Source organism: Gadus morhua, chromosome 8, assembly GCF_902167405.1.
Source record: "Gadus morhua chromosome 8, gadMor3.0, whole genome shotgun sequence".
Classification (NCBI taxonomy): Eukaryota; Metazoa; Chordata; class Actinopteri; order Gadiformes; family Gadidae; genus Gadus; species Gadus morhua.
The window spans coordinates 24,813,161-24,840,112 of NC_044055.1; the positions used below are offsets into that span (position 1 = coordinate 24,813,161).

The 26,952-nt window shown below is 39.1% G+C and overlaps 2 protein-coding genes across 6 annotated transcripts; one reads left to right on the plus strand and one right to left on the minus strand.

Annotated features, from left to right (window-relative positions):
* Positions 1 to 6,348: 6,348 nt before the first annotated feature.
* On the minus strand, positions 6,349 to 10,738 carry LOC115549366 (uncharacterized). 4 transcript variants are annotated; one of them, XM_030364511.1, is made up of 8 exons: positions 10,212 to 10,738; positions 9,045 to 9,166; positions 8,666 to 8,749; positions 8,159 to 8,320; positions 7,761 to 7,857; positions 7,535 to 7,650; positions 6,991 to 7,195; positions 6,351 to 6,798 (listed from the first exon to the last, which is right to left on the minus strand). In XM_030364511.1, the coding sequence occupies exons 1-8, from the start codon at positions 10,465 to 10,467 to the stop codon at positions 6,695 to 6,697; spliced, it is 1,146 nt and encodes a 381-aa protein (XP_030220371.1). In that variant the 5' UTR covers positions 10,468 to 10,738; the 3' UTR covers positions 6,351 to 6,694. The 4 variants fall into 4 exon arrangements, with proteins under 4 accessions (XP_030220373.1, XP_030220372.1, XP_030220371.1 ...); XM_030364510.1 differs by having other exon boundaries at positions 6,366 to 6,798; positions 8,159 to 8,323; XM_030364513.1 differs by lacking the exon at positions 8,666 to 8,749 and having other exon boundaries at positions 6,349 to 6,798.
* Positions 10,739 to 11,359: 621 nt separating this feature from the next.
* LOC115549365 (uncharacterized) lies at positions 11,360 to 15,962 on the plus strand. Of its 2 annotated transcripts, XM_030364509.1 has the most exons (4): positions 11,360 to 11,595; positions 11,812 to 11,937; positions 13,207 to 13,281; positions 13,388 to 15,962. In XM_030364509.1, exons 2-4 carry the CDS (start codon positions 11,914 to 11,916, stop codon positions 15,566 to 15,568), a joined length of 2,280 nt encoding a protein of 759 aa, XP_030220369.1. In that variant the 5' UTR covers positions 11,360 to 11,595; positions 11,812 to 11,913; the 3' UTR covers positions 15,569 to 15,962. The 2 variants fall into 2 exon arrangements, with proteins under 2 accessions (XP_030220369.1, XP_030220367.1); XM_030364507.1 differs by lacking the exon at positions 11,360 to 11,595 and having other exon boundaries at positions 11,672 to 11,937.
* Positions 15,963 to 26,952: the final 10,990 nt, after the last annotated feature.

Consider the following 26,952-nt stretch of genomic DNA (forward strand, 5'->3'; position numbering starts at 1 on the left):
TTATAATCCGGTGCGCCCTATATATGAAAACAGTTCTAAAATAGGCCATTCATTAAAGGTCGACCGTGCGCCTTATAATCCGGTGTGCCTTATAATGCGGAAAATACGGTAGTCCTCGTTTGTATTTCTTTCGAAATGGTGAACTTTTGCATGGAGCCATCTTCTATGTCAGATCCAGTACCCTCCGCCAATGTACTTCAGTTTTATCAACAGCCTCTGTTATCTTAGCTTCAGACGCTGTGGATGTTAGTTTCTGCTGGTGAAGTCCCACCCACTGGCACTGCTCTAATAGGTCTGTAGCGTCAGTGGGTCCCACCCCCACTAGTGCCCACTAGTGGTTGTAGTCTTACGAGAATCATCCCCTCTTACACTTCCTATTTTCTTGTACGCAAAAATCGTCATATGCGTCATTGAAAACAGGAAGTGTTGGAGATCGATACGGATCTCTCCAGTCTCTCCAGAAAATAAGGGAATGATGCTAGACCATTCAAAAATATGCGGGGGGTTCTAAAAATACAAAGCTTATATGAAATGGGTGAAGTTGCCCTTTAAGACTTGTATGGAGCAAAGACCTTGAGCGTTATATATGTCACCTAATGTATTCACTGAAAGAGATGACCAAGATGCTTGATGAAATTGTTTGTTACCGCATAATAACCTCGGATTAAGTCATAGTGGTGCATTCTGACAGAATTTAGAAGGGGTGCCCATCCAACGTTCTGCTTTCTTCCACATATAGTTTGCAATGATGGGCCAAAAATTATTACATTGTTACGCTAGACAATAGGATTTCTTGCAGTTTGTGTGGTAATATCTTAGCACCTTCAATCAATGTCCATGCAGTAGTAGACTGTGGGTCAACCCATGTGCTGAGTGCTCTGATCTGAAAAGACCAATAGTCTTTGAGTGCTGTTTTTGGTCTCTATGAAAGGTCCCACTCTTGATTGCAAAATTTAATTAATCAAGCATGAGTGTGCCCGCCATGTCCCAAAGTTCTAAATATAGCTCTGGTGGGAAGCCATCCAAGCCAGGCGATTTGCCTTTATTGAGACATTTCAAAGCTCTATGTTGTTCATCTTGTTTGTTCAAGGCAGGGAAGCTCCAATTTGTCAAGATAATGTATACAATAAGTGTCGTCATAAGCAATTTCTGATTTATATAGATTTTCATAAAATTTTAAAAATGAATTATTAATGGACTGCGGATTGGTTGTAATTTTGCCATCAGGCTTAATTATTGCTGGGATGTGAGTTTTCTTTCACATTCCTTAAACACTAGAGCCAGCAGGTGACTAGGCCTCTCTGATTCAAAGTAGTATTTTTGTCTAGTTGTATGCAGGATAATTCCCGCCTTTGATACAGCCAGTGTCTTGTATTCATCTTTCAAAGATTTCAGCAGTTTAGACTGATCATCTGAGAATCTATGTATTTGTAAGTTTTCTAACGATCTTATTTTGCATTCAAGATTTGCGATCTGGGAAGCTTTTGTTTCAGCTAGAGTTGAGGAGAATGAAATACAGAATAAAGTGAAACTTAATCTGTATAAACTTTGTGTCCTCCCATAAAATTTGTGGAGTGGAGCATTCCTTTGTGTTAATATCCCAAAAATCTTTTAATTGAACTTTGAGTGAACTAAGAATTCCAGTTAGTAAAGATGAATTTAAACGCCACCTGGGGGCCTTTGTCCTAATGTTGGGCAGATCAACGTTACATAACAGTGCAGAGTGATAAGATAGCAGAATTTGTAAGATAGTGATGGACGTATGTTTGGCAATTAAGGTTGGGCTAACCAAAAGATAAGCTACCCGGGAAAATGTCTTATGCCTATTGGAGAAAAATGTATAATCCCTAACAGTAGCATTCTGCATGCGCCAAATATAAACAAGATTTAAGTCAGAGACAAGTGTGTTCAATAGGGTAGATGAAGGATTGGCTATTGCATCTGAATTAGATATATCAAGAGATGGATCAAGGACTGCATTGAAATCATCCCCCACCACTAAAGAACAGTCATTTTGTTCTAATAATGTGTTTCCAATGTAAGAAAAAATCAGGCTCATTTGGGCAGTATACAGATGTGAACACCAATTTATGATTAAATATGCCAACACGGGCAAAAGCAAGTCTTCCATTCTCATCATTACCAGTGACATTTACCTCGCAAGACATTTTCCGGTTAAGCAGGTTGCAAACTCCCTTGGTCCAATTTAGGGCGCATTATGATACAATTAATCTCTAATGCTTATTTTGAAACCGTGCCACATCGCATTGTTTTAGGTGCTTTTCTTGGATCAGGGCAATGTCCACCCTTTTACGATGAAGATATTCAAGAACACGAGTTCATTTGATAGCGGAGTTTAGGCCAATCACATTGAGTGATAATATATTCAATGACTGCGTCGACATATTATATGGCTAAGATCTGTCTTAAAACGTAAACGTGATAGTATAAGATAGAGCATATGTGTCATGGTTTCCCTATGATTTGCTCCACAGGCATTGGTTCTTAGACAGGTGCGGGGCGTGGCGAGCGGAGCTGGGCACCGCAACGTGGCACACCTGGACCTCATCAACCAATCACACACTCTTTCTTAAGCCTGGCGGGGACTTCTCTTCGGCCCCAGATTATTACGTCTCATTCGGTACTTTGGCTGACGAGTGTACATCGACCTTCGATACTCTGACCTGATTTTGTGATTCCTAAACGACGTGTTATCTTTTCGCCAGTAGCCAGTTCCTCGCCAGAGGATTACTACCGGACCGCAGCATTCTCCGGTGCCTCCGCTAGCTACGTCTACCCGCTCCTGTCTTCGCCTTGCCCCCTGGATATCTTTTGAGTTCCCCTTTTTTTACAATAAACCATGGATTGTCCGTACTGTCTCTGTCTCTGCATCAGGGGTCCAAACTAACCTTTCCGCTAACCATAACAATATGCGTGCGATCGTCCTGCCAATTACTGTTCAGATGCCCCAACGCTGATGTTCTAACAAAGAGTATGAATATGTCTGTAACGGGGAAGGGGTGGGAAAAACTATACAAAAACAAACACAGACCGCACAAACAAAAAAACGTAGATCTGTAAAAACATAAGCATCGTCCGATACGTGATCAATCCACACCAACGCATGGCTAGCAGATAAGCCCATACAGTCATAACATAAAAAAAAAAGAAAACATCACCTCTCAAACTGGTTTAGCATGCTGGTGTTAAATCATACTGGAAGGAACTGTCAGAAGAGCAAAGTTAATCTTATATTCCAAACATTCCAAAATACCTTAATAAGGATCCTGAGACTGTCCATTGCTACATAACTTGTATATGTTAAGGGATGAGAGTTCATTCCTTCATGTCCACTAAGTTGCCTTCTAGAAGAGAGTTGATGAAATCTTCGGCGGCTTCGGGGGAGTCGAACATCTTCTTTTCACCTTTGTATTGCAGTTTAATCTGCGCAGGGGAGATGAGGAATGGCTCCAGGTTCATGTCTTTAGCTTCCTTTATGGCAGAACTGAAGCTCTTTCTCCTTGCTGTCGTTGCTGGACTGTAATCTGGGAAGAACAGGAGCGTGCTGGCTGTTGGTGCCGAAGTGGCTCCGTTGGAAGTGTACCTAACTGGATAAACTTGACGCGCCCCGTTAAGGATAGCCGATCTGTCTTGCCAACACAGTAATCTGAAGATGAGGGTGCGTGCGTTTGTTTGAGTTAGCCTCTCCTCCATACACACGATGCTCCCGCTCAATGGCAATGTCTCAGTCCACCAATGCAGATCCGTCAACTTTGTGGTGAGCTGTTCTAGCTGTGTTCTTAGCTCAACGACCGAACGCCTATCCTCTCGTGCAGCTGCCTGAACAGAGTCCACACAGTCTTGGGTCCTTTTAGTAGATTTGGCTACATGCTCAAGTTCACTGCTGATCTCCTTCACAGTTTCATTAGTCTTTTGGATTTCGGTTCCTAAATCACGTATTGCTGGACCAGGATAGAGTCCACAGATTCCCTGACAGGGGAGGCTACCGCCACTTCTAGACCACGTTGTAGTTCTTTGAGGGCTAGCTTTATCCCATTAGCTTTAGCTTAATCGAGATCGTCCTTGGAGATGGCCGAATCTCTGAATATCTTCTTCATAGGCGATTGTTCATTCTCCCTTTTCCGTGCTTCTTTGTTTGGGGAAGGATTCATGATGAGAAATATGTCGAAGTATTCGAGGTATATGATAGGATTATTGAAAGAATAAGACTTTGAGAGCAGAGCCAAAAACTATGCTGGCATCGCTGTCGATGGGTCGCCTGATCTCCCTTTAGTTTGTTTTTTCATAACGCTTTTATCTTTTTATCTATGCTGATCCCGTAAGGGACTCCTTAGTAAGCGTCATTGTGAGAACTCAACTACTTCATACATCTAAATGCTTTTAAATGTCCCCTTTAAACTTTGTTGAAATATTTAACAAACCATCACTTTTTGATCTTTATACTTTCACCAGAGATTCACCAGTTTTATATATATATATATATATATTATATATATATATATTAGTGCTGTAAAGCGATACAAATATTTAATCGTGATTAATCGCATTAATGTCACAGTTAACTAACGATTAATTAATCTTTTTTCTATGCTAAATATCCCTTGATTTCTTTGTCCCATTAATTGTCCTCATTTTAATGCTCTAATCAACATGGAGAAGTGCATCGGCTTGCCTTGTGCAAATGTTTTTTTATTGATAACATCATTGGCATATGCTGATCAAAACAGGACGATGCAAAAAAAAAGCCTATAATGCAATTAAATGATGAACATACAAACATACTGCCTTGAACATAGCAGCCAGTCAGGCTACTGCTTCTTTGTTTTGAGCCAAAGAAGAAAAAAGAAAAAAAGAAATTGCGTTAATCGCGCGACAAAAAAATTAACGCCGTTAAAATTGGTTTGCGTTAACGCTGTTAATAACGCGTTTAACTGACGGCACTAATATATATATATAATATACCTTCTTCGTATATTTTCACTTTGTCTCTTAGAGCCGAAATATTAAAAGCCTACAACCTCAATATTATCCTAGAAACACAATGTTAAGCTTAAACTGTTAAGGCAGTCCTTGTTTCATCAGCGTTAAAATAATAAATTGATTTGAAACATACTTGATTAGCATCGGGTGTTGTTTGGCCTCGTAGAGAAGAACCCAATGGAGACTCTTCGTTGACTCAGACCCGTCTTTGGTACCATCTTTCGTACCATTATTAAACTCGAAAATAAACTCACATACTTCAAGGCACAGACACATGTTGGACATCTAGGTGTTTCTACTTGGCATGACCGTGGACAACTTGTAGAAGTCCGAGTTCTTGTTTAAGAGAATGAGGCGATGGTTTGAGGTTCTTCATACATGGCTGGTTATCTACTTCTGGTAGAAGCTAAATGCTAGTTAACAAATTAATGTATGTCATATGCATATTTGATTAATGGAATTTTAAAGACAATGTGACGTGCATGTGTTTGTGGGGGGGGGGGGGGAGAGGCTTTTGTAGATGCTTGTGTTCACTTGTATTTGTGTATGCATGCTATTTCGCCTTTTTTTTTGGCGTGTGCATAGTCGACAAACTGCAGACTCTTTTCCTCATGTGCCAATTGATCAATGATCTCTTCATGTTGTTTTCCTTGTGGTTCCTGTCAGGTCTTTGAACTCTCTGCATGAGGGGCCAGATCCTCCCAGGCGAAAAAAAAGTATACTTTAACATACTAAATTTAAGCACACTTAGTGTACTTCATAAGCACAAAATTATTGTACTCAAAGTGTGTTATTTTCGAGTACTTAAAAACGTACTTAGTATACTAATGATATATCATTATTGCTACTTAAGATATACTAAAATACATCTTAGTGTACTTGACTGTACTTTTTTGAGACACCATTAAGTTGAACTTAAATGTACTTAAGTACACTTTTCTCTACTAATACTGTACTTATTTATAATGTTCTTTAGTTTGATTTAAAGTATACTTAAATCCACTTTTAAGATTACTATTGATACATTTAGAATATACTGGAAATGTATTTCTAATTTAATCATAATGTATTGCCATTGTATTTTAAATATATTTACAAAAAACACATAAAAATTAAAAAGTTGTACTAAAGCATACTATAGTCCATCTTATTGTTGTCTCAAAATAGTACAGATAAGTACACTAAGTTGTAATTTAGTATGTCTAAAGTAGCACTCATGATATATCATTAGTATACTAAGTATATTGTTAGCACATTGAAAATAATATACTGCGAGTACACTAATTATATCTGCAGAAAGTATACTAGATGTATTTCATTAGTACACTTCAACAGTACACAGAAAGTATATTTTTTCTATAATTATTTTGAATTTCAAATTACTTTTAAGTAAACATAAAAGATATTTAGAACATACTTCAGGTAGAAATAAAGTTTATTTTTAACATGCACGGCATGACAGGGTACAAAATACAGAATCAAACTGTTTCTCTTCATCGTACCATTGCTAGTAATGACAGGGATGAACATTAAACTGAAACTGACTTTTGAAAACATTAAAAAACATTAAACATTAAACTGACTGTTGAAACTTTTACATGTGAAACATTCACAGTTTGTTTAAACTCAAAATGTATGTCCACCAAAGAAAAAACAAACAAGAAATTATTACAAACAGTTACTGATTTACTGCTTACTGTTTCTTTTTGCTCACAAAATTCTCATTGTTACATTTTCTCCGAATCACTGCCCTCACATCAGACACATTTGTTCCTGGAAATTCAGCAATAACTGTATCTGTAAAATAGAAAAGGACAAATAAAATGGTGTTACAAATCATGCTTTTCGCAGAGTTATCACATTAGCAAGAAGGGGGCATACATACATGATGGCAATCTGAAACATGTTGCTTCTGGCTATGGCCAAGGCAAGGGTAGAGGCATAAAAACAAAATGATAATAAGGAAAAATAGACTTAACTAATACTTACCAACAAGGGCACTCAGCTTTTCCGGATTTAGCTGCTCTTTCGCTGTTCCAGTAAGCCCTGGTTTTCCTGTGAGAGTCGAGGATGCCAAAACATCCCGCCCAAAGAGGAGCACAGCTAAGTCCTGTGTGAACAGGGACATTCTTGTTCGGTTGAGTCTTCTGAAACAGGTTTTGCTGACCTGCACCCCCTTGTTGCCAAGGGAAATCTGTGTCCAGGAAATAGAGTAAGTCAATTATTAGAAATGGTATTAGAAATACGTTGCTGGAATGCATTTCTTAAAAGACAAAGCCGAACTATTGAATGCCAAATATTAGTTAAGTTGTAATTTCTGCAAGTGGTCTTCAATGAATTAAAGCATAATTTCTGAACAACTGCATGCTGAAATGGAAAAAACAGTTTATATCAAATACAGTACTTGCAAATGTGGGTCGAGACTACAGAGACAAAACTGCTAACAGTCAAGTAGTTTGCAACAATTTTGGATGAAATGTTTCCTGTAATAAAAAGGCAGTATTTACAAAACGTGTATAAATGCAAAACATACCATTTCTGGAGCTGGACTGGAAGAACCAGAACATGTACTGTCAGTGTCCATGACATGTTGAATTCTCTTCATGGTTGCAATAACATCTTTGACACACTTGACTAAGGCTGGTATTTCTGCATTAAGGAAAAAAGAAAACACAAGTCACAGATATATGAGAGATAAGGCTCCTATCGATACAATTACTGACATAAAAAACATAAGCAATTCTTCTTTGTATGAATACCTTTCAGAGCATCCATCACTTCCTGTTGCATGCCAACACTGGATCTGGGCTGATCCATCAGGACACTCTCCTCTTCACTTTCCCCTTGGGAGAGGTCCTGCATAAATGAAAATGTCAACAATGCTATGTTAGTATGACTCACCTGGAGTGTAGTGTCCTGTTTCTTACATTTTCTTACAAGCGAAGGCGGATTATTGTGAACATTTCCCCTGGGTTTACATTCCTCTTCCTCACGATAACAGCATTTCAGTCAAATTGTAATTTTCCTTGATATTCCGTGTTAAAAAGTAGATTGCGTTTTTATTGCTCAATTCCACGATTCCGTCCACGATCCTGTGATCGTGGAAACAATAGGGCCCTAATTCTACTTTTATTTCTTGCGTTTTGTAAATACTTACAGTTGATCCCGAAGCCTGAGGTGGGTCAAATAAGTCCACATTGGTGTCTATGTCTGTATCGTCTTCATTTGTCAAGGGGGTGGAGGTTGTTTGCTTTCTTCTCAGCAGCGAGGATTTCAGTTGGGAAAGGGCTCGGTCTCTTGCAGCCTTTGTCATCTTCGGCTTCTTAAACAAAGGGCAGAAAAAGTAAAATGTTAAACTGCTAAGGCAAGAGAGGGGTAAATATCCATCTTTGTAGATGTTTGTAGAATCTATCACCTACTGTACAGCTTATTAAGGTATTGTCAGACCATATTTCACCAGAGGAACAGTACTCACTACTCACAATTTTATCTTTTCATATCATACAATTTGTCACGTGTTGTAGTAGTTTTTGTACCTACTAAACAGTCAGTATAGTGCCACCATCCACTTCTGCAACTGCACTGCTGTCAAACCTACAGCCACTTATAATGAAAAATATGTCTCATCATCCCACAATATTCCCTTATTCCCGTAAATACTTACATTTGTTTGAAGAACTCGTGATGGGTCAATCTGTGTTTCATCATCATCTGAAGTGAGACTGGAAGTTGCCGTAATTCTTTTTTTCTGTACCGAAGAGAAAGTAATAAAGGGTAATAAAGTCATGCCATCATATATATGCAAATTAGCACATGACGTTATCTATTGAGATCCAGGACTTTTCCTGCAGGCTTTAGCTACTTCCCACTGAAAATAGTTGGCAACACTGTTATCGGCTTTGTTATAGACAAATTTGAATGCCGTCAGAACTATCTCTAAAATTAGTGGTATTGCAGCGTCCCTGGTTGCAACACAATAGCCTATAACTATTAATTAAAGTGTGTTTTCTAAAGAAACTACCAACACAAGCAACAAAAATAACCTTTGGTTTGCTTCCATCATGTGTTGTGGTACAAGGTGTGGTCCTTCTTGCAACTGCCATGTGCCAGATGTCCTCATCCTTGAGGAAGGCTTCTTTTTTCCCCATCAACTCCTTGTAGTTGTCTGTAACCACAACCATACATAAGACAAAACTGTTTTTACCCTCTTTTGCTCAATATTTTAGATATTTTGTACGTCAACAACAAGTCACTTTAAGTCTTTTTATAAACATAGTTACACAAAAATTAAATTACACAAGGTAAACATTAACAATCATTAGCATGAGCCACTGGCAAATTCTTTATCAAATCATCACCAACAGTGGTGGCTGGCAAGTGCCAACATAAGACATTTGTAAAAAAAAAATCTTGTCATTTTCTTTACAGTGGGCAATTTGTGCTAAACATTCTCCACACAGCACGCTCACAAATGTTCACACAAAATCTCATCTGAAATTGCACTAAATTAGCACCATTTACACTAGCATTAGCTGGGAGCGTGTCTATGTTCCCCGGGTCCCCCTCTTTGTATGAGACTGGGGAACATAGGAACCTTTTTCAAAAAAAGGGTTCTATCTTCCCGGTCTGTTACTTTTTCTCACCATTACTGCCAAATTCCGGCCGAGATACCATTTAATGTCTTTACCTTTTGTGGAAGAGGGAGAGACGTCGGAGAACCTGACGCAGTCTATTCATACGCCGGTAATCAAACCCCGAGAAGCCCAATCCCTACGAGAGCTTCCCGCGGCCATCCGGAGGCGCACAGAGCTTTTGGCCGTGATATTATTATACAATTATATTAGATTATATACTATTATATAAAGAGCTCCGGGTGTCGAAAATAGGTCCTATGCTCCCCGCTTTTCCCAAAAAGGGTCCTATGCTCCCCGGTATGTATGGCTACAGGGGAACATATAGGACCCTTTTTGGGAAAAACGGGGAACATAGGAGTCACATTTGAAGAATAGTCCATATGAATGCGCGGATATCCATGCCGGAAAACAGTTAGTCCAGGGAGCTTATCCTCGGCCAGGTAGCGATTCAAAAACAAACAAACAGTGATACAAAGTATCACTGTTTGTTTGTAAACAGTGATACAAAGTATCACTGTTTACAATGATGTTTACAATGATATTTACAGTGATACAAAGTACACGAGCAATACAAACCTCCGAGTAAGAGCAGTTTTGCGGCCACATTGTTTGTAGATGCTTTCCTGGTTCCCCAGCACACTTGTATCCATCCGTCTTCACTGTAGAGGTCCGGCCGTTTTAATATCTGAACGAGCTTCTGTCTGTACTGAGGTGCCACAATCTCAGTACTTTCGACGTGAATTGTGTTGTCCTTCAAATAAAACATCCCGAACTTGAACTGCGCCATTGTAAGTAACTCAACTGGGACAACGGTTCCCTCAGCAATCAGCATCTACATCTGCAAGCAGATTGCATTCGGGGGTAACCAATCAGCGGCAGCACAGCGCCACGAATACGTGCGCACGCATGCGCACGTATCAGTAATAAGGTAAAGTCAATCACCATGGATGTATTTTACCGGGCTTAGAGAAAAACTGTAAAACCGCCCGACATGGCACCCAAAAGACATTACAAAGAATATCTGCTGGATGAGTCGAGCCAACCTTCAAAGGCAACCAAATACAGACGGCTGGCAAACAAGAAAGAGGTATTTGACCTTTCACATTTATTTTATTATCAACAGCAGTGATTATAGAATAAGTCTTAATTTTAAACGCAAGGACCTTCTTGTTCATTGCAGAATACTTTAAACTGCAGAGGGAATTACAAGAATTACCTCAGGGCATCCTGTACAACTAACAATAAAGAGGTTGTGAAAGAGGTAGACCATTTTTTTCGTTCGCAACAATATGAATTGCAGATAGTGTTACATGCAAGTTGACATTGCAACTGCACTCCCCAGATTCCACTTTCAAATAACGGTGAACGAACATATTCTCTGGAGGAATATCCAGGAGACAATCCCACAACTAACAAACAGGTAAAATGTCTATGTATGATCATTACTATGTTTTATGCTTCCATTCTGAAATAAAAATTAAGGGGTTCACAAAATACAGATTACTTTCCTCTAAAGCATTTATTCATCCATAATTTTATTTGTAATGTTTATCATACCGTAAATATTTAAAGTATGATAGTTAAAGGTTGAGATTGTTGGCAGAGAGCCTCCACTCCTCTAACAAGCTGAAGCTAATTTATTATGCTGTTAATGAAGGTAAAAATGAAATATCCTGCATAGTTCTCCTCCTCTGCTGTCCTCTGATCAGAACGGTGTCCCTAGCAACGACCCGTTTTGCCTAGCAAAGGTCTGGCATTCTGTGGTTGTTCTGGTAATCCTACATTGTCAACCTTTAAATAAATCTGTGTGCTGTCTCATGATCAGAATGTTCCCGATGAGGGCCTTGTTGCAGAAGGACCAAGCAATCAGTCATCTTTAGAATGTTTGAGAGGAAAGCATCTTGTCAGTCCAATAAGAGAGCACCTGCTTCAGGACAGACCCAACAGAGATTCATCAGAGGTATTAAAATACCAGCAATTGAAATTGTTGATATTAATTGCTATGTTATACTATATGTATAGTTTCTGTATAATTGTCATTTAAATTAAACGTGATGAAAATAATGATTGTAGTAGACCCTACAGTGTATTTCCTTAAAATGAGACACAAACATGTATTATTGTCATTAATACTTCACTTGAGAATTTCCATGTATTATATCTTCATTATATGCAGCCTGCCGGAGAGGGAGTCTCCAGAAAGACCCACCCAGTGCTAGAATTGCCACCCTCCACCTACTCACACCGCACTTTTCAATTTTGTGGGGATCAACAAGATATGCAAATCGGACCAGAAGCACAGGTACTATAGATACAAGTTACTAGTTTCATTTTTATGCTAAAAACAGCCCCTTTAATCAATACAGAAAATGTGAATAGTGTCGTTTTTATTTTTTAAACCGACGTCTTAAAGGTGTACAGAAAAGAGAATTGAATTTGAGCCCACTCTGGGTCATGAAATTATATAAATAACTCATCTTTCAGACGATGTAGGCCAAACTTTGCAAAATTATATTTTTGAGTAAATCCGGGATGAAAGTGTGGCATTTTATTTCTCATTGGATAATGCAGGCGCAGGGATTATACGTCAGCCTGTACACGATTCAAAAGCCACTGATATTGGATCCGTCATCCATCATTAAAACGTCTGAGACACGCACACACGATAACGACCAATCAAATTCGTATTCCTTACTCAGGTAAACTCGTGTTGCAGCTCGTGACAACTCAGCGTGACAAACAGGACTAACGGCCATTTCTCTACACCTTTAAAATAATAGTATTATAGGCTACCGATAATAAACATGTATTGAAAGTGAACACCAGCAAGGTCTCATTTGGTCACAGAATTATAACTACATATAACTATTTCAATGTATGATTGCATTATTCATTCATGTTAATGTTAATTTACATTGTAATTCGAGCAAATTAGTAGTTCCACATGAGGCTAACAAAGTTTCTAACAGGTGGCTGACTTATGGCCTACATTGGCACTTGATGGCTGTGACATATACCTTCCCTTAATTAATACAGTTCTTCAGTATGTGAAGCTGTAGTCACCATTTTCATGGATATTATCCATCTGTTCGATCTTCACTGCACATATAATGCAAATGTAGCTTAACTTGCTTAATGTGACTTATATCTGATGTTTTATTCCGCCAATACAACAATTTTGTTTTTTATTAAGCATTATTATGCAGTTTTGGCTTAATGTTTGAACTCATTGTCTTGATAGAAACAGATGCCCTGTGTTACATCCACCCAAGGATTAGTGCTTTTCAGTATTCTTGTTTCTGATTTGTTAATAGAGTTCATTTGTTTTCTAGGTTTGGCCAAGGAGCTACACATTTTGTATATTTACTGAATATAGGCACTACATTCATCCTTTCCCCTGAAATCACATCAGTTTTATATGAAGCTAGTGTGTATTCTCTCAATGTAAAAACTGCCAGATGACTTGAGGTAGTTACCACTTATCTTTTGGAGCACTAGTATTGTTTTATATGTCAAAACTATAAAATAAATGAAAATGCAAATAGTTATGCTTCCATTTATATTTTGCCAGGACATGTTAGAGAAGCAACCAGGATCCAATGTGCCTGCTACTCCACCTCATCAGCAAGAGACACCAAACCAACAGGTTATTAACATGTATTATACAGTATGTTTTCTCTGTAAATCTGTAAGCAATCTCTTTTAATGCAGATGAATGTAACAGTTTTCTATATTTTTTTATGTCTTCACAGGCAGAGACATTTTTGTTGGATGGAGATGATCCAGCGTATCCTGGAGCTCCACTGACAAAGGGACAAAGTTTAATCTTACTGATGTCTTATGTACTAAGGCACAATGTGACAGGTGTGGCACTTGAACATCTACTGAAGATTGTCAATGAACATTTCCCTGGAATGGTACCAGTAACCACATACCTTTTTCACAAAGCTTATGGACAATATGGAAATTATGTCCCCCATTTTTACTGTCCAGCATGTGAAAACTACTTAGGGGTAAATAATACCAGTGAACTAATGTGTGGTGCTTGTAATGCAGTAACTGATTCAGAGAGCTGTCTCAAAAGTGGGTGTTTCTTTCTAGTGCTTAGTTTGGCTTCACAAATCAAAACATTGCTTGAACAAAACCAAGGTTTAAAAAAAGACTGGCAATGTGCAGATGTCATTTCAGATATACAGTGTGGAGAAGAGTACCAGAAACTCAAAGAATCAGGTGAATTAGGTGAGGATGACATAACTTTAATTTGGAACTGTGATGGAATTCCAGTTTTCCGGAGTTCAAAGTATCAAATCTGGCCCATTCAGTGCCAGGTTATAGAACTCGAACCTAAAGAACGCAAGGCAAATATCTGTCTTCCTTGTCTCTGGTTTGGCGAGAAGAAGCCAAACTTCTTAACATTTTTGAAGCCATTTGTTAATGAACTGCAAATTTTACAACAAAATGGCATTAAATGGAAGGACTCAGCAAATGTACAACATGTATCCAAAGTGTATGCTCTGATATGCAGTTCAGATTCAATTGCTCGACCACTTCTAAGAAACACCAAACAGTTTAATGGCTTTTATGGATGTGATTTTTGTTACCATGTTGGTGGTGGTCCTTACACAAACAAAGGCCCAAAACCACATCTTAGAACTGAAGCTAAGCATTTTGATCACGCAATGGCTGCAACACCAGACAGTCCTGTAATGGGAGTGAAAGGACCTTCACCATTAATGAAACTCTCAAAGTTTCAAATGATAAATGGATTTGTTCCAGAGTATCAGCATTGTGTCTGCCTTGGTGTGACAAGACAATTAGCAAAACTGTGGTTTGACTCAAAAAATCATAACAAAGAGTGGTACTTAGGAGCAAAATCAGACCGCATTGACAAAGAGCTCATTGCAATTCAACCCCCTGTTGAGATAACAAGAGTACCACGATCTGTGGCAGACAGAAAATATTGGAAAGCGTCAGAGTGGAGGTCATTCCTGTTATTCTATGCCCTGCCTTTACTGAATGGGGTCTTACTAAAGAAGTTCTGGAACCACCTTTTTCTGTTTGTGTTCGCAATGCACATTCTTTTGGGAGAAAAGGTGAAACGCTGTGATATTGAAGTAGCTGAAAGAGCTCTCAAGAAGTTCTCACTGCAGTTTGAGAAGTTATATGGTGCCTCAAATATGACATTTAATGTCCATCTTCTGACACACCTTGCAGCAAGTGTTAGGAACTGGGGTCCTTTGTGGGCCACATCAACCTTTTCCTTCGAATCATTTAATGGCACTTTGTTACAGTACTTCAATGGGACAACACATGTTCCAGAGCAAATAGTTAAAAGATTTCTTTGCTGGAGGAGTCTAACACAAAAAGCCGAAAAGTACATGGTAGACGCTAATGAAGGGGTGAAATGCATTTTTTCACATCTCCTAAACAGCAATGTATCAAGTTCTAATTCATCTAGCCTGGATGAAAATGTCAGGGTTTTTGGTAATCCCTGTCATCACAAACTGTCAGCATTAGAAAAACTTGCTATCAAAGACTTGCTAAGTGTTACAGTCGAACACTGTGTTTGTTATCACCGTTTCATTGTAAAAGGCACACTGTATCATTCCAGCAGTAACAGAAGTCTAAAAAAAAGGATCAACTCAACAGTGGAGTTACAGGATCAAAGATTATGTAGAATTCTTTGCATGTCAGTATTCAGAGCAGGCGATTTGTCATTGCACTGTATATTGGTAAAGGAGCTTGTGAAGACTGATGGACAGCTCTGCAAGGATAGTGAACTGAACATTGCTTCCAGTTTTATGTCTGAGGTGTCAGAATCTAGGAATGTTTATGCGGTGCCCACTGACCTGTTCCACAGGAAATGTGTTTTGATCCAATCAAGAGACAAACAATATGTTATTCCTCTACCAAATAATGTAGAGAGAGATTAAATAGTTACTGGGGAAGTTTGAGAAAAAATGCTGAAACCACTGCCAAATTGTAAGAAATAGGGACTACATTCTTGGTGTGCCTTAAAACTAGTGTCCAAAAATGGCAAATTCAGAGTATTAAATCTGTAAAAATTATAAGGCACATGGGCAAGCACACACAAAGACTGTGCTGTTAAACAGTTATACTATAACAGTTGTGGTATAACAAAATACAAACAAAATTGTGGCCTCAAAATGTTGAACTTTAACAGACGGTTTCCATGCAAAATCAAAGACTTTCAAAAGGTTAATTTTTCTGTCAAGCAGCAAAGCAAATTTCCTGTTATCTGCACATCTTAATATGTTCATAAGTCTAATATGTTTTCTGATTGCTGTCAAATGTAAGTGAAACAATCCAAGCTTTGGAAAAAGTACTTTCCATGTGATGATAAGAAATACACAAGGTTGTACTGTTTTTTTGTTAGAAATACTGTTGAGTCTTGACTACTGCATTAAATAAAAGCACATGGTCAATTGAAAGGTGCTCTGTGGTTGATGTTCATGTTTATTCAAAATTCACCATTAAATTTGGAGAATGGATGAATTTTTAAATATTGCATAAAAACAACGGTGGTGTTGAAGTAATCCAAATACTTTATAACACTAATTGCTAACAATTTAAAATTGAAATAGGTATAGAAAATTAAGGATATTTTTTCAATTAGAAAAGGTATTGTTACATAACAGCATTGTTGCATTTTGCTGGTAAAATACATTATTTTAAAAGGTTGAAGAGAAAAGGTCAGTTAAAGAAATTAACTGTTATTGTACATTCTTTTAAACTGATTTTAGCACACTAAAATAAATGGCTACATACTGATGAATTTATTCTGGTTTATAGTGTACTTATGAAGAATACACTAATTTACCACTGAAGTAGTATTCAATTATTAATATACTTATTTTAAGTGCAATTTAACACTGCTGTGCTAACAATATGAAAAAAGTGATATAAAAGTGAACTTATTGAAAGTGTGCTAGAAGTGCACTTGATAAAAGTAGATGCAAATACACTGACATTAAACTTATATTTAACACATTCGAAGCACATTATAAATAAATATACTAATCAAACACTTATATATATTTCAGTGTTAGTATATTTTATATGAATATACTTAATATGAATTAATAAATAGTGTACTTTATCTAAGTAAACTGAAGTACTACTGAGGAAATAATATATTTGTAATTAATACATTTATAATATATTTTTGGTCTACTTTATTTTAACACATAAAGTGAAAATGTGCTAGAAATGTACTTTCAAATAATTAAGTACATTTTTAGTACATTAAAGTATATTACTTTTTTACCTGGGCTAATGAGTCCAATAACTGGGGAGCAGTGCACTGACAGAACGAGGCCGTAGCTCTGATGGGGTATGTACTCCGCTGAGCTCCACGAGGGGTGGGCCCAGAGGTTTCTCTCCCCCAGGAAAGGTCTATGTCTCTGGGAGGACGATGAGCACCAGTCCCTCACAGTGACTCCTGTGCTGCTAAAACAATTATTCATTATACCACTCAATGAAGTGGAGTCCTGCCGCTAACGAAACACCCTTACTCTTCAAAGCTTTTGATGTTTATCTCCCTACCCTGTTATTCAACACTTTTTCAAATATAAATCTTGGACATTGAAGAGAGACAAGAAAGCAGGTTGGAGAACATAATTCTGTCATTCTGTCTGATTCATATTACATTTGGTTGAATAAGTAATATCTTTTATTTTATTAGGGGTCCGAGCGTTTTTTTCCCCCTCAAATTCTGTAAAAGTCATACTGCAGCCTATACCGTAAGTCGAAAACTCTTGAAATGTTCAGGTATGGTTAGCAATAACCCCCAATACCCATAAACACAGATTTTCGGTACTGCACCCAAAGGCAAATAATAAAAAATGCACCAAAATCGCAACATAAAATCTTTAGACCAAGCCCCACAAAAAGCATCCAACAGAATTTGTTTTATTTAGTTCCATTTGAGAAATATTGGTCAATAAAGTTGGAGCAGTGTCACGACCGGCCTAGGGGAACCGGACATAACAAATGGTGCTCCCCTCTTTTCCCCACTCCCAAGGACGACCAGGCACACATGGCTGCAGTCTAGCATAAGTTAATTTATTCAATTGATGGAGCCTCGGGGTGAGCATAGCCAAAACAAACAAAAACAATCTAACCCAAAACTAACTTCCCTAACCGACAAACCAAAGAAAACAAAGTTTACAGGATTCTCACTGACTCCCTACGTGATAAACAGGAGAAAACAAAGATAAACCAAACAAGCTACTCACCCCTATAATTACCTGGACTGCTAAAGTTTTAACATATCACAATATAATGCCACATGGTAAAGCCTGGTGTAGTTGGGAGCAGGGTCAAGAGAAGGAGAATGATTGTCTCCAGCGGCGGCCATTTATAGTAGCTCCTCCAGCCCCTGCACCAATCGACAGCCAGCACCTGGAGAAACACCAATGGTGGTAGCACCACCCTCAGGCCGGGAGGAGCAGCACCTGGAGAGGGAGAGAGCCTAAGGGTGGCAACACCACCCTCAGGCCGGGAGGAACCACAGCACAGACGAAATCCATACAACACTGAAAAATACCACATACGAACCTGGGTCGTAACAGCAGTTAGCCCATTTTCTTATATGACCATTTTGTAATTGTATAAAAAGACATACGACTATTATTAGGCGGATACCAGTACCCCCCACTACCCATAAACCATGATATTAATCATATTAATCTCTAAAATCAAATGCATCTTTTTCACCCTGGTCTTCTGCTCTAAAAATGTTTACTTTTCCCACAATTTCATAGAAAAGCCAAATGTCCACATTCTCAACCCATTTTGCCAATTTGACCATTTTGTTATTGTTTAACTACCATACGGCTATCATTAGGTGGATACCATTAACCTTAATTCTGTTGTGAAATGTGTGCTTGGAATTTCTTGATGTTGTGAGCTTATAAAAAGACATTTTCATCATGTGAATGAGGCTACTTGCAGTTCAGGAATGTCAGTGGCTCAACAGGATAATGCTGTGTGTACTGTTGATCCTTAGGTTGAGAGTTTGAATCCTGATTAGTGCATGCTGAACATGACATTTTGTCATTGCCACTCATTTAAGAAACACAACATTGAACAGCACCTGAAATTCATCAGGCAATCAACATTCCGGCTCATTAGTTTCCAAGAATCGGACTGCCAAGACACAGTATGGCATTAAGGGGAACTTCTTCATTAACCATTTTTCCTTCATAATGAACTCTGTCATATTTATATTTCTCTGGTTAGTGTTCTTGACTACAAATGTTTAATTTCCCCAGAATTTCAAAGATTTTTCAGGTATATGCTTTGAAGAAAGCCCTTAATTCACTTGAGAAATGTGTGCTTTGAGTTTTCTGGATGTTGTGTGCTTATCTATAGACATTTTGACCATGTGAATGAGGCATGCAGTTCAGGTTTATAAGTGGAAAATCTTTCCTTAAATATGACAATTATATGTTATATTTATATATCTTCCATTAATGTGTTCTTGACTTTTAATCTTGCTCGGACCCCGTTAACCACCGCTTGTGGTTCTATTTATTATTATTATCATTATTATTATTATTATTATACAAAAAAAGGATTAGCAATTAATAATTGATTATGCAGTTTGATGCAGTTTCGTGACTTCTTGAAGCATTTAATCATCACTCCTCTACCATCTTACATTACCCATCCCGTGTGTGTGTGTGTGTGTGTGTGTGTGTGTGTGTGTGTGTGTGTGTGTGTGTGTGTGTGTGTGTGTGTGTGTGTGAGAGAAACTGCTTCATCCAGGATGTGAATAGAAATAGAAAACATTTCTGGATCCACACCAGAAAACCCCTAAGGTTCACCAGGGAGCTGTTAGCTAAATCTACTGCACTGAATAAAACAGCACACACACACACACACACACACACACACACACACACACACACACACACACACTCACTCCTGGGTAGACCTGGACCTCATCAACATGCGTATGACCGTGAGGAGAACACAGCAGACTGTGTAAGAGGACCGTATATGGTAGCAGTCCTGGGAAGAGCCCAGCCCAGGGATGAGGCAGATCCCTTTCCCACAGCGGGGAGGTGATCCAGGGGCCCAGGCTCCAGGAGTCCCTGGCAAAGACGTAGGCTTAGCAGGACTATATGGAGGGCCCTCTAACGACAGACCTGGCAAGCTGCTTCTGCTGCCGCATGCAGCACAGCCCCGTCACTCAACCACAGAACAAGGTGTTTATTTTTTCTTCCTCCCCCATCCTTCCATCCTTCCATCCTCCCCTATCCTTCTGTCCTTCCTTCCTCCCCAATCCTTTCTTCCCGCCGTCCTCCCCCATCCTTCCTTCCTCCCCCATCCTTCCTTCCTCCCCCATCCTTCCTTCCTCCCCCATCCTTCCCTCCTCCCCCATCCTTCTTTCCTCCCCAATCCTTCCTTCCCGCCGTCCTCCCCCATCCTTCCTTCATCCCCCATCCTTCCTTCCTCCCTTCCTCCCCAGTCCTCCCTTCCCCCAACATCCTTCTTTCCTCCCTTCCTTCCTGGCAAACTTTCTTTCCTTCATCCTATCTTATTTTGTGTTTCCTCCTTCTTCCTTCCTTCCCTTCCTGTCCAATCAATAAACATCTCCTACATGAATTCAATCACAACAACAGCGACAACTTCCAAACAACAACAACACCTGTCCTAACAATACATTGAGGGCCGTGCCGACGGAAACCAAACTTCAGCTCTGAAGCGTTTCAGCAACTCCCCAATGTATGCCTGTAGCTTTAGCTCTGCGTGACTTGACAACCACGCACGCACACACACACAAACATAAACATCCAGGTTCCTCCGGGACAATGTGGGTGTGAGCCAATAACTGTAAGCCATAATCTGCTCCTGATGAGCCGGCCAGACGGTGCTCCTCACTGCTCCTCTCTCCACCTCCAGCCTGTGTTTCTGGGTTCCTAGCTGATGAAATGCATATTAGAAGCCCTTTTGAGGCACTGTACTAGCCAAAAAGCACCAATATAAATACTCTTTGTTAATGTCCAGTGTCCTCCAATTTTGGGGGTCCACCACGCCACCTTATCAGGTTGTAATTCATTTATTTTCGTTTTTTTACCAAAGTTATATTCATGAAGGATTAGGGCCTAGGAAGGGTTAAGGTGGTTTAACTGCTACAGCTGTGGAGGTAAACGGTATGCTATGCTAGGTGGAGAATTCATTCAGGCACAGCTGCTGATCCAAACAATTACAGGGTCACTTCTGGTCTGCAAAACAATCACGCCATGATACATCCCAAAAGGCTCATTGTACAACTTTAAATTCAAGTAGACCTGAACATCAGTATATCCTCCTCCTCAGAGGCTGTGATTCAAAGGGACAGTGAAGATGGGATTCAGGAGGTGTTATGACAGCGTCCTACTCAGGGCTTTGGACATTGTGGATCAAAACAATTTCCATCTGCCTGGTTGCATGGCCTAGTAATACAATACATTTTGTCTCTTTACCCCAAGGTTTCATTGTGTTTATAAAACTAAAGTGCTTATGTTGTATAAACACAGAGGCTTTATCAGCAGTCGGTTGGTTCCATGTTCATCAGTTAAACACTGCAATTAGTCATGCTCCAGAGGTTTCCGCCTCGTAGGATGATGCATAAAGTGCTTGCACTTTTGTTTTCTGCTCGCAGGTATACTGTGTAGGGAGACGGTCCTTACATAGTATGGTACGGTACAATATTGTCTTTTTCACACTTGCACAATAATCATCATCAATCCTCATTCTGCCTCTTCTCACACAGAGGATAACATCTATGAGCTATGTGCTATTTAGACATTTCTAGTTACCTCGGATACATGTCATTAACCTCTTCATCAGTTGGCCTCTGGCTTAAGTTTTTGCCCAAAATAACTTCCCCTAAGTGAATGAGTATACATCCACAACTACAAGGGTTATAATACGGTTTCATGGTAACAAAACAGCAGTGGGATTGAGGAAGTGAAATAAACAATGCAGATGCTGCTAGGTCAAAAGCTAGAGCATAGCATCAATTAACTGAAATACACTCAAAAGATCAAAGGACTACCCAAGTCAAGATCTGAGGCCAATGAAGAAAAACAATGCACCTAATACAAATCAATGAAAAAATGACAATACAAACATGAATTGTTTGACACACAAACAGGTATAAACAATATCTTGAAAACCATTGCTAAAGTTTGACATTTGGCCCTTCAATTGAAAGGTCAAATCTAATATAATAAAAAAAAAACATTGCAATTGCACCATATGGCCAAAGATGGCAAAAAAAAATGTTGATAGGCAATTCAACACCTTTCCCTGTTAAACCCTATTTAACATCTATTATAAACATTGGATGAGGTCCTGACACTTGGATATCTGTTTATGCTGGTTTGAAGTGATCAGATACAGATCACAACGACAACAAAATTGTCATTATCCGTGGTTAAAAAGGTTAAAAAACATCTCGTTTTTCTTTGTAGCCTCTGATACAGCGAGTTTTGGCACAGAGGGAAATGAGTCCATTTCCAATGATGTATCATCTGTATAACATGACGTGAACAACTTTACTGTGCATGTGCACATGCATTTATGAAAGACTACCTCTTATTGTTAAACGCTCATTGTTTAGTTTGGGGTTGGATGTCTACCCAGGCCCTTCCAGGCTGAGGTCCAAACCCCTGACACTACACTGCAAGGTGCTAGCCTCTTCCCCAGGAAAAAGCCATGCATCTCTTATACACACTGCTATCTAATATGGAAGTGCTGCACACCTATCTTTCGCCCCACCACCGGCCCAACCAGCCATCAGGGCTCTGCACGGCAATGTGTGTTTATCAGCAGATCGCTTGCTGCACCCTGCAGACACTGGCCGGCTCCCAACCAATGATCACACTCATAATCACTGCTGGAAGTCTGCCGCTATTCCATCTGGCAGCTGGAAAACCCGCTGCCCAACCAGCGCCTGCCAACACCTGTCAACACCTGTGTGCGAGAGAGAGAGAGAGAGTCACATCCAGATGTTAAGCTCCATTTATCGATTCTAGTATTTCTGGTATCTATTCTAAGATGGATAGAAACCAGAAGTGGATCCCACAGGGAGGTACAGTTCCAGGCACTGCTGAACTATAAGAAGAATAAAATAATAAGGGCATTGAAATAATAATCACAAAACATCAATCAAAACGAATCAGAAACATCAATATTTACAAAGAAGTATGGGATCTACCACACAAATATATACATTTTTATGATCTACTACTTTAGGGCTCCTTGGTAAAGTAATCTATTAATAAAAGTAATAGATACCCCCTAACACCTAGCATTTTATATACAAGTGGCGCTCGTACACCTACAAGTCACCTATGGCGTGTGAAAACCGAGTCTTTGCCTCATTGCTAACCTCTCTTGGTAAGATAGGCTTTTTGGCTGTTACGATAATTACTTATTTAATCCTGTTTTACGCTGAAGAGCTTCGCTGTAATTATCTGTGCCCCGAGATTCAACTAGTTGACGTGATGCTGGTGTTTGTGTGTATCGAAATACACATTTACAATGTGCTCACAAGCATTTGATGCAGTTTATGAATCCGTTTTTCTTTAAAGTGTGTCTGTTTTGTTTCAGTAGACATTTCAGAAGCTGTATTAATGCAATTTACCATCTCTGGCCGGTACAAAATGAAACTCACTTAATTCTGATTTTGGTCAGCTGATAACCTGCCTCCATTATATGGCTGCTCATCCAACCCCGGAAATCATGTCACTTTTGCTTGCCAAATTCAGATCTTTAACTAAACGCCTCCCTTTATATTTCATTATTGGTATTTCCGTTATTTTGGTCCTGTTCACTCACCATATATGTGATGTCCATTCAATTGTTATTATGTTGTTAATGTAATCCAGTATCTGTTTGATGGTAAGCTTCTTCTTCAAAATATAATTGTATTCAAAACAAAAATAGTAACCTGTTGAATGAATATGATACACATTCAAGGACAGTCCATGTTTTAGTTTCTACTTGTATAATTATTTTTAGTTCAAAAGCGACTTAATTTATTCAGTCAACATGCCATAATTTCTGTTTTAATTACTTCATTTGAAAGAAGACGTAGGCAATCAAACGGTAATCATGTGGCTGCCAAGTATCAGCGTAACAGTAGAGGTCTCAGTGGTCTTAGTGACCTTTTCTCACATTTGGTAGGAAACGATGTATAAGGCACATTTATCCAAAGCACCTTATCTTCAGACACTTGTCATCAAGGAGTAGTAGAAGTATTCATATTGCTAAAGGGTGCCAACAGGTTGACTTTAGGCATTAAGGTCTGAACCCAGAACCTCACTTGATGTATGCATAGAGTTTTTTAGCTTATCTTAGCCTCATTCATGGAAACTAGCCAGATACTTGTAAGCGGTAAGAACAGATTTAATAATGCTGTGCTTGTCCTTTACAATAAATTCTCAACCTTGAAACGGTTATTTTCATTATTAAGAGAAAGAGAAAGACGCAGTTGTAGTAGTCAAGTCATGCAAATATTTGCATATATATATATATATGTGAAGAAAAACGTCATCCCCAATTTATGCCTTGTCTTTGACCATCATTTTCATGCCTCAATTCGTAAGGCCCCATGGGTTCTGATAAAAGCTGCCCAGGTGGATGGATTGGGTTTAAGATGTACTTAATTGTGTTAGTCTGGGAACTTATTTAGGATGGCATTTGAAAACAAAGAAGAGAAAAATGTGGACAGAACAAAGTGATTCATTTAATTTGTTTATGGAGATTTAAAGCTTGGGTAGGCAATTCTGGTGTTATGCTACAAATGTCAAGGAAGCATAACCCTCTTTTGGTAATGAGCATCAAAAAGTGTGGCTTGTCAGAGTGAGTGCCCCACCTCCACATATTCAGAAACACTGTGGCATTAGACTGTCAGCCTCCGAGAAGAGTAACCATCTCTCAGACGCCGCAGTCAACCGCTGCCCAATGCACACAGATCTCGACACGTCCACACACCACTCTGCCAGTGCCCCTTGATTGTGAAGTTGAAAGGTATACTAAAAGGCAGTTTGGCGTCACGGAAAAGACAGTTACCTGCATTCGGAGAGGATGGGAACATTCACAAATAAAGTTATGGTCCTATTTCATTAAGATAATAAAATGTTATAGATTTGTCATACAAGAGATATTGCCACGTTTAAATGTTGTGTTACTTTTATTTCATTCACTGGGTTCACTGCAACTTTTAGTCATATCCTGAGAAATCTGCAACCTCTAGATATTGTAAATTAGTAAACCAATCATACCCAAAAATTTTCACAAACAACCTTCAACCCTTAATTGTTGTATTATTTACCATTATAAATACTACGCTGTGTTCATATCCACTTCAAACTTTTTTGCAAAACTTTAAACTGATCCTCCAAATGAGTTCAATGAAAAATGTATCTTTGGTACAGTATTCCTCCCTCTCTCCTGGGGTCCCTCGTTGGGTCAAAGGTAACAATCATCGTGAGGCAAAGGTAACTCATTTTTCAATGAGTTCTCCTCCCGATGGTCCAAGTCAAGGAGCCATTCACATTCTACACACCTGAGAGGCAAAGAGGAGGGGAGAGAGGAAGAGAGGAGATGGACAGATTGGGAGAGGAGAGATGGAGGACAGGAAGAAATACATACTATAATAGGGGGAAAGAGAGAATGAGAAAGAGAGGGTGCAGGTGAGAGGAGCAGAAAGAGGAGAAATATATATATATATATATATAGAGAGAGAGAGAGAGAGAGAGAGAGAGAGAGAGAGAGAGAGAGAGAGAGAGAGAGAGAGAGAGAGAGAGAGAGAGAGATGAGAGATGAGATAGGCGAAGAGCAGAAGAAAGGATAGAATGATTAAGTGCTTGAAGGAGAGGAGGATAGTGAGGAAGATGGAAATAACGTGGGGAGGAGGACTTATTGATATATATCAAACTAACATTTGATTTTCCCCCAAAGTTGTGGTTACGAAAAAATTGTGTGTGGGGGCGCTGTCACCAGGATTGTGTCCCTCCGGGCAACGACCCCCTCAGTTGGCGGAGAGAGATATCTGGCAGCCTTCAACGGGGTTAATGAGACCTTATCTTGACTAATGGTTCTGACGAGGACGACCTGGACGCCTCCTCACCGCCGCGCCAATTACACAGGCGGGTCACGATAGTGCCGCTGCCCAAGGACGAAGTCAAACACAGGGAACCCTGTGTTTCACAAACTGAATCTTACAGTGGAGACACAGTGGACGCTGGTCCACTGTAAGGTGTTGAAAAGGATCCCAGAACAGACATGAGGACTCAGTGCCACTGGGCCCTCTTGTTTTGTCAAAGTGGAGCTTGCCTTTCTTTTTAATAGGCTTAATATGTCAAAAGGAATATACACACTCTGAACAATTTTAAACATTATAGCATACTTTGTCGAAGGGAGTCTTGTTCTGCGGTCCTGACATTCTGTTTATAGACTAAAACTTTAGCATATTTGTATCATAGCTTTTTAATTTGTTGACAATAATAGTCGGGAGAAATTGTGATTTCTAACACAAATCTTTGTTGAGAGAGAACAGAGAAGAGGTTATATTCTCCAAAATGTTCTTTATAACAGAAACAAGCTTGCAAGATTGGACCATTAACTAGGTTCCTAATGTGTTTCAATCGTACCGGTGTGCATTCAAATGAAAAGGCATCCCGTAATCATAACTAAAAACAAAGATAGAAGCATCGATAACGTTATTCAGTCTTTTCATTGTTCTACTTTGTTTTTCACTACTATTGTCACAACGATGAAGTGTATTGCAACCAGCTTTCAGTGAAATTTTGAGCAACAAAATAAGGTTTATAGTGCTTTTGAAAAAAGAGTTTTTATTAAAAAACAATATTTACAACATTTAAACTTCCTCCGCTTTGGTTTCCTCTGCATATAAGACGAGACCGATACACTATGAGTTTCAAAAACAACGTTGACATTTATGATGATAGAACATTTATTTGAAGAACTGCTTCTTTATTCATGTAGCACGACCAAAACGCATGGCAATCTGCAAACCTCCAAACTCATAGAAAAAGGAGCGTAACATCAAACACATAACAAACAATACTACATACTCGGGATGCAAGAAATACCCGAAAACTCGGGTATCGTACTACCACGGCGCGCAGAGCACCGCAAAGGCAACAACAACAGAGATGGCTGCTGTAGAACAGTCTGTTGATTCACTATCAGATAGTATTAAACAAACTAAAAGAATAGACAACTGCACTTAAAAAAATAATGAAAAAGAAAGATGTTGTTTCGTTGCTCA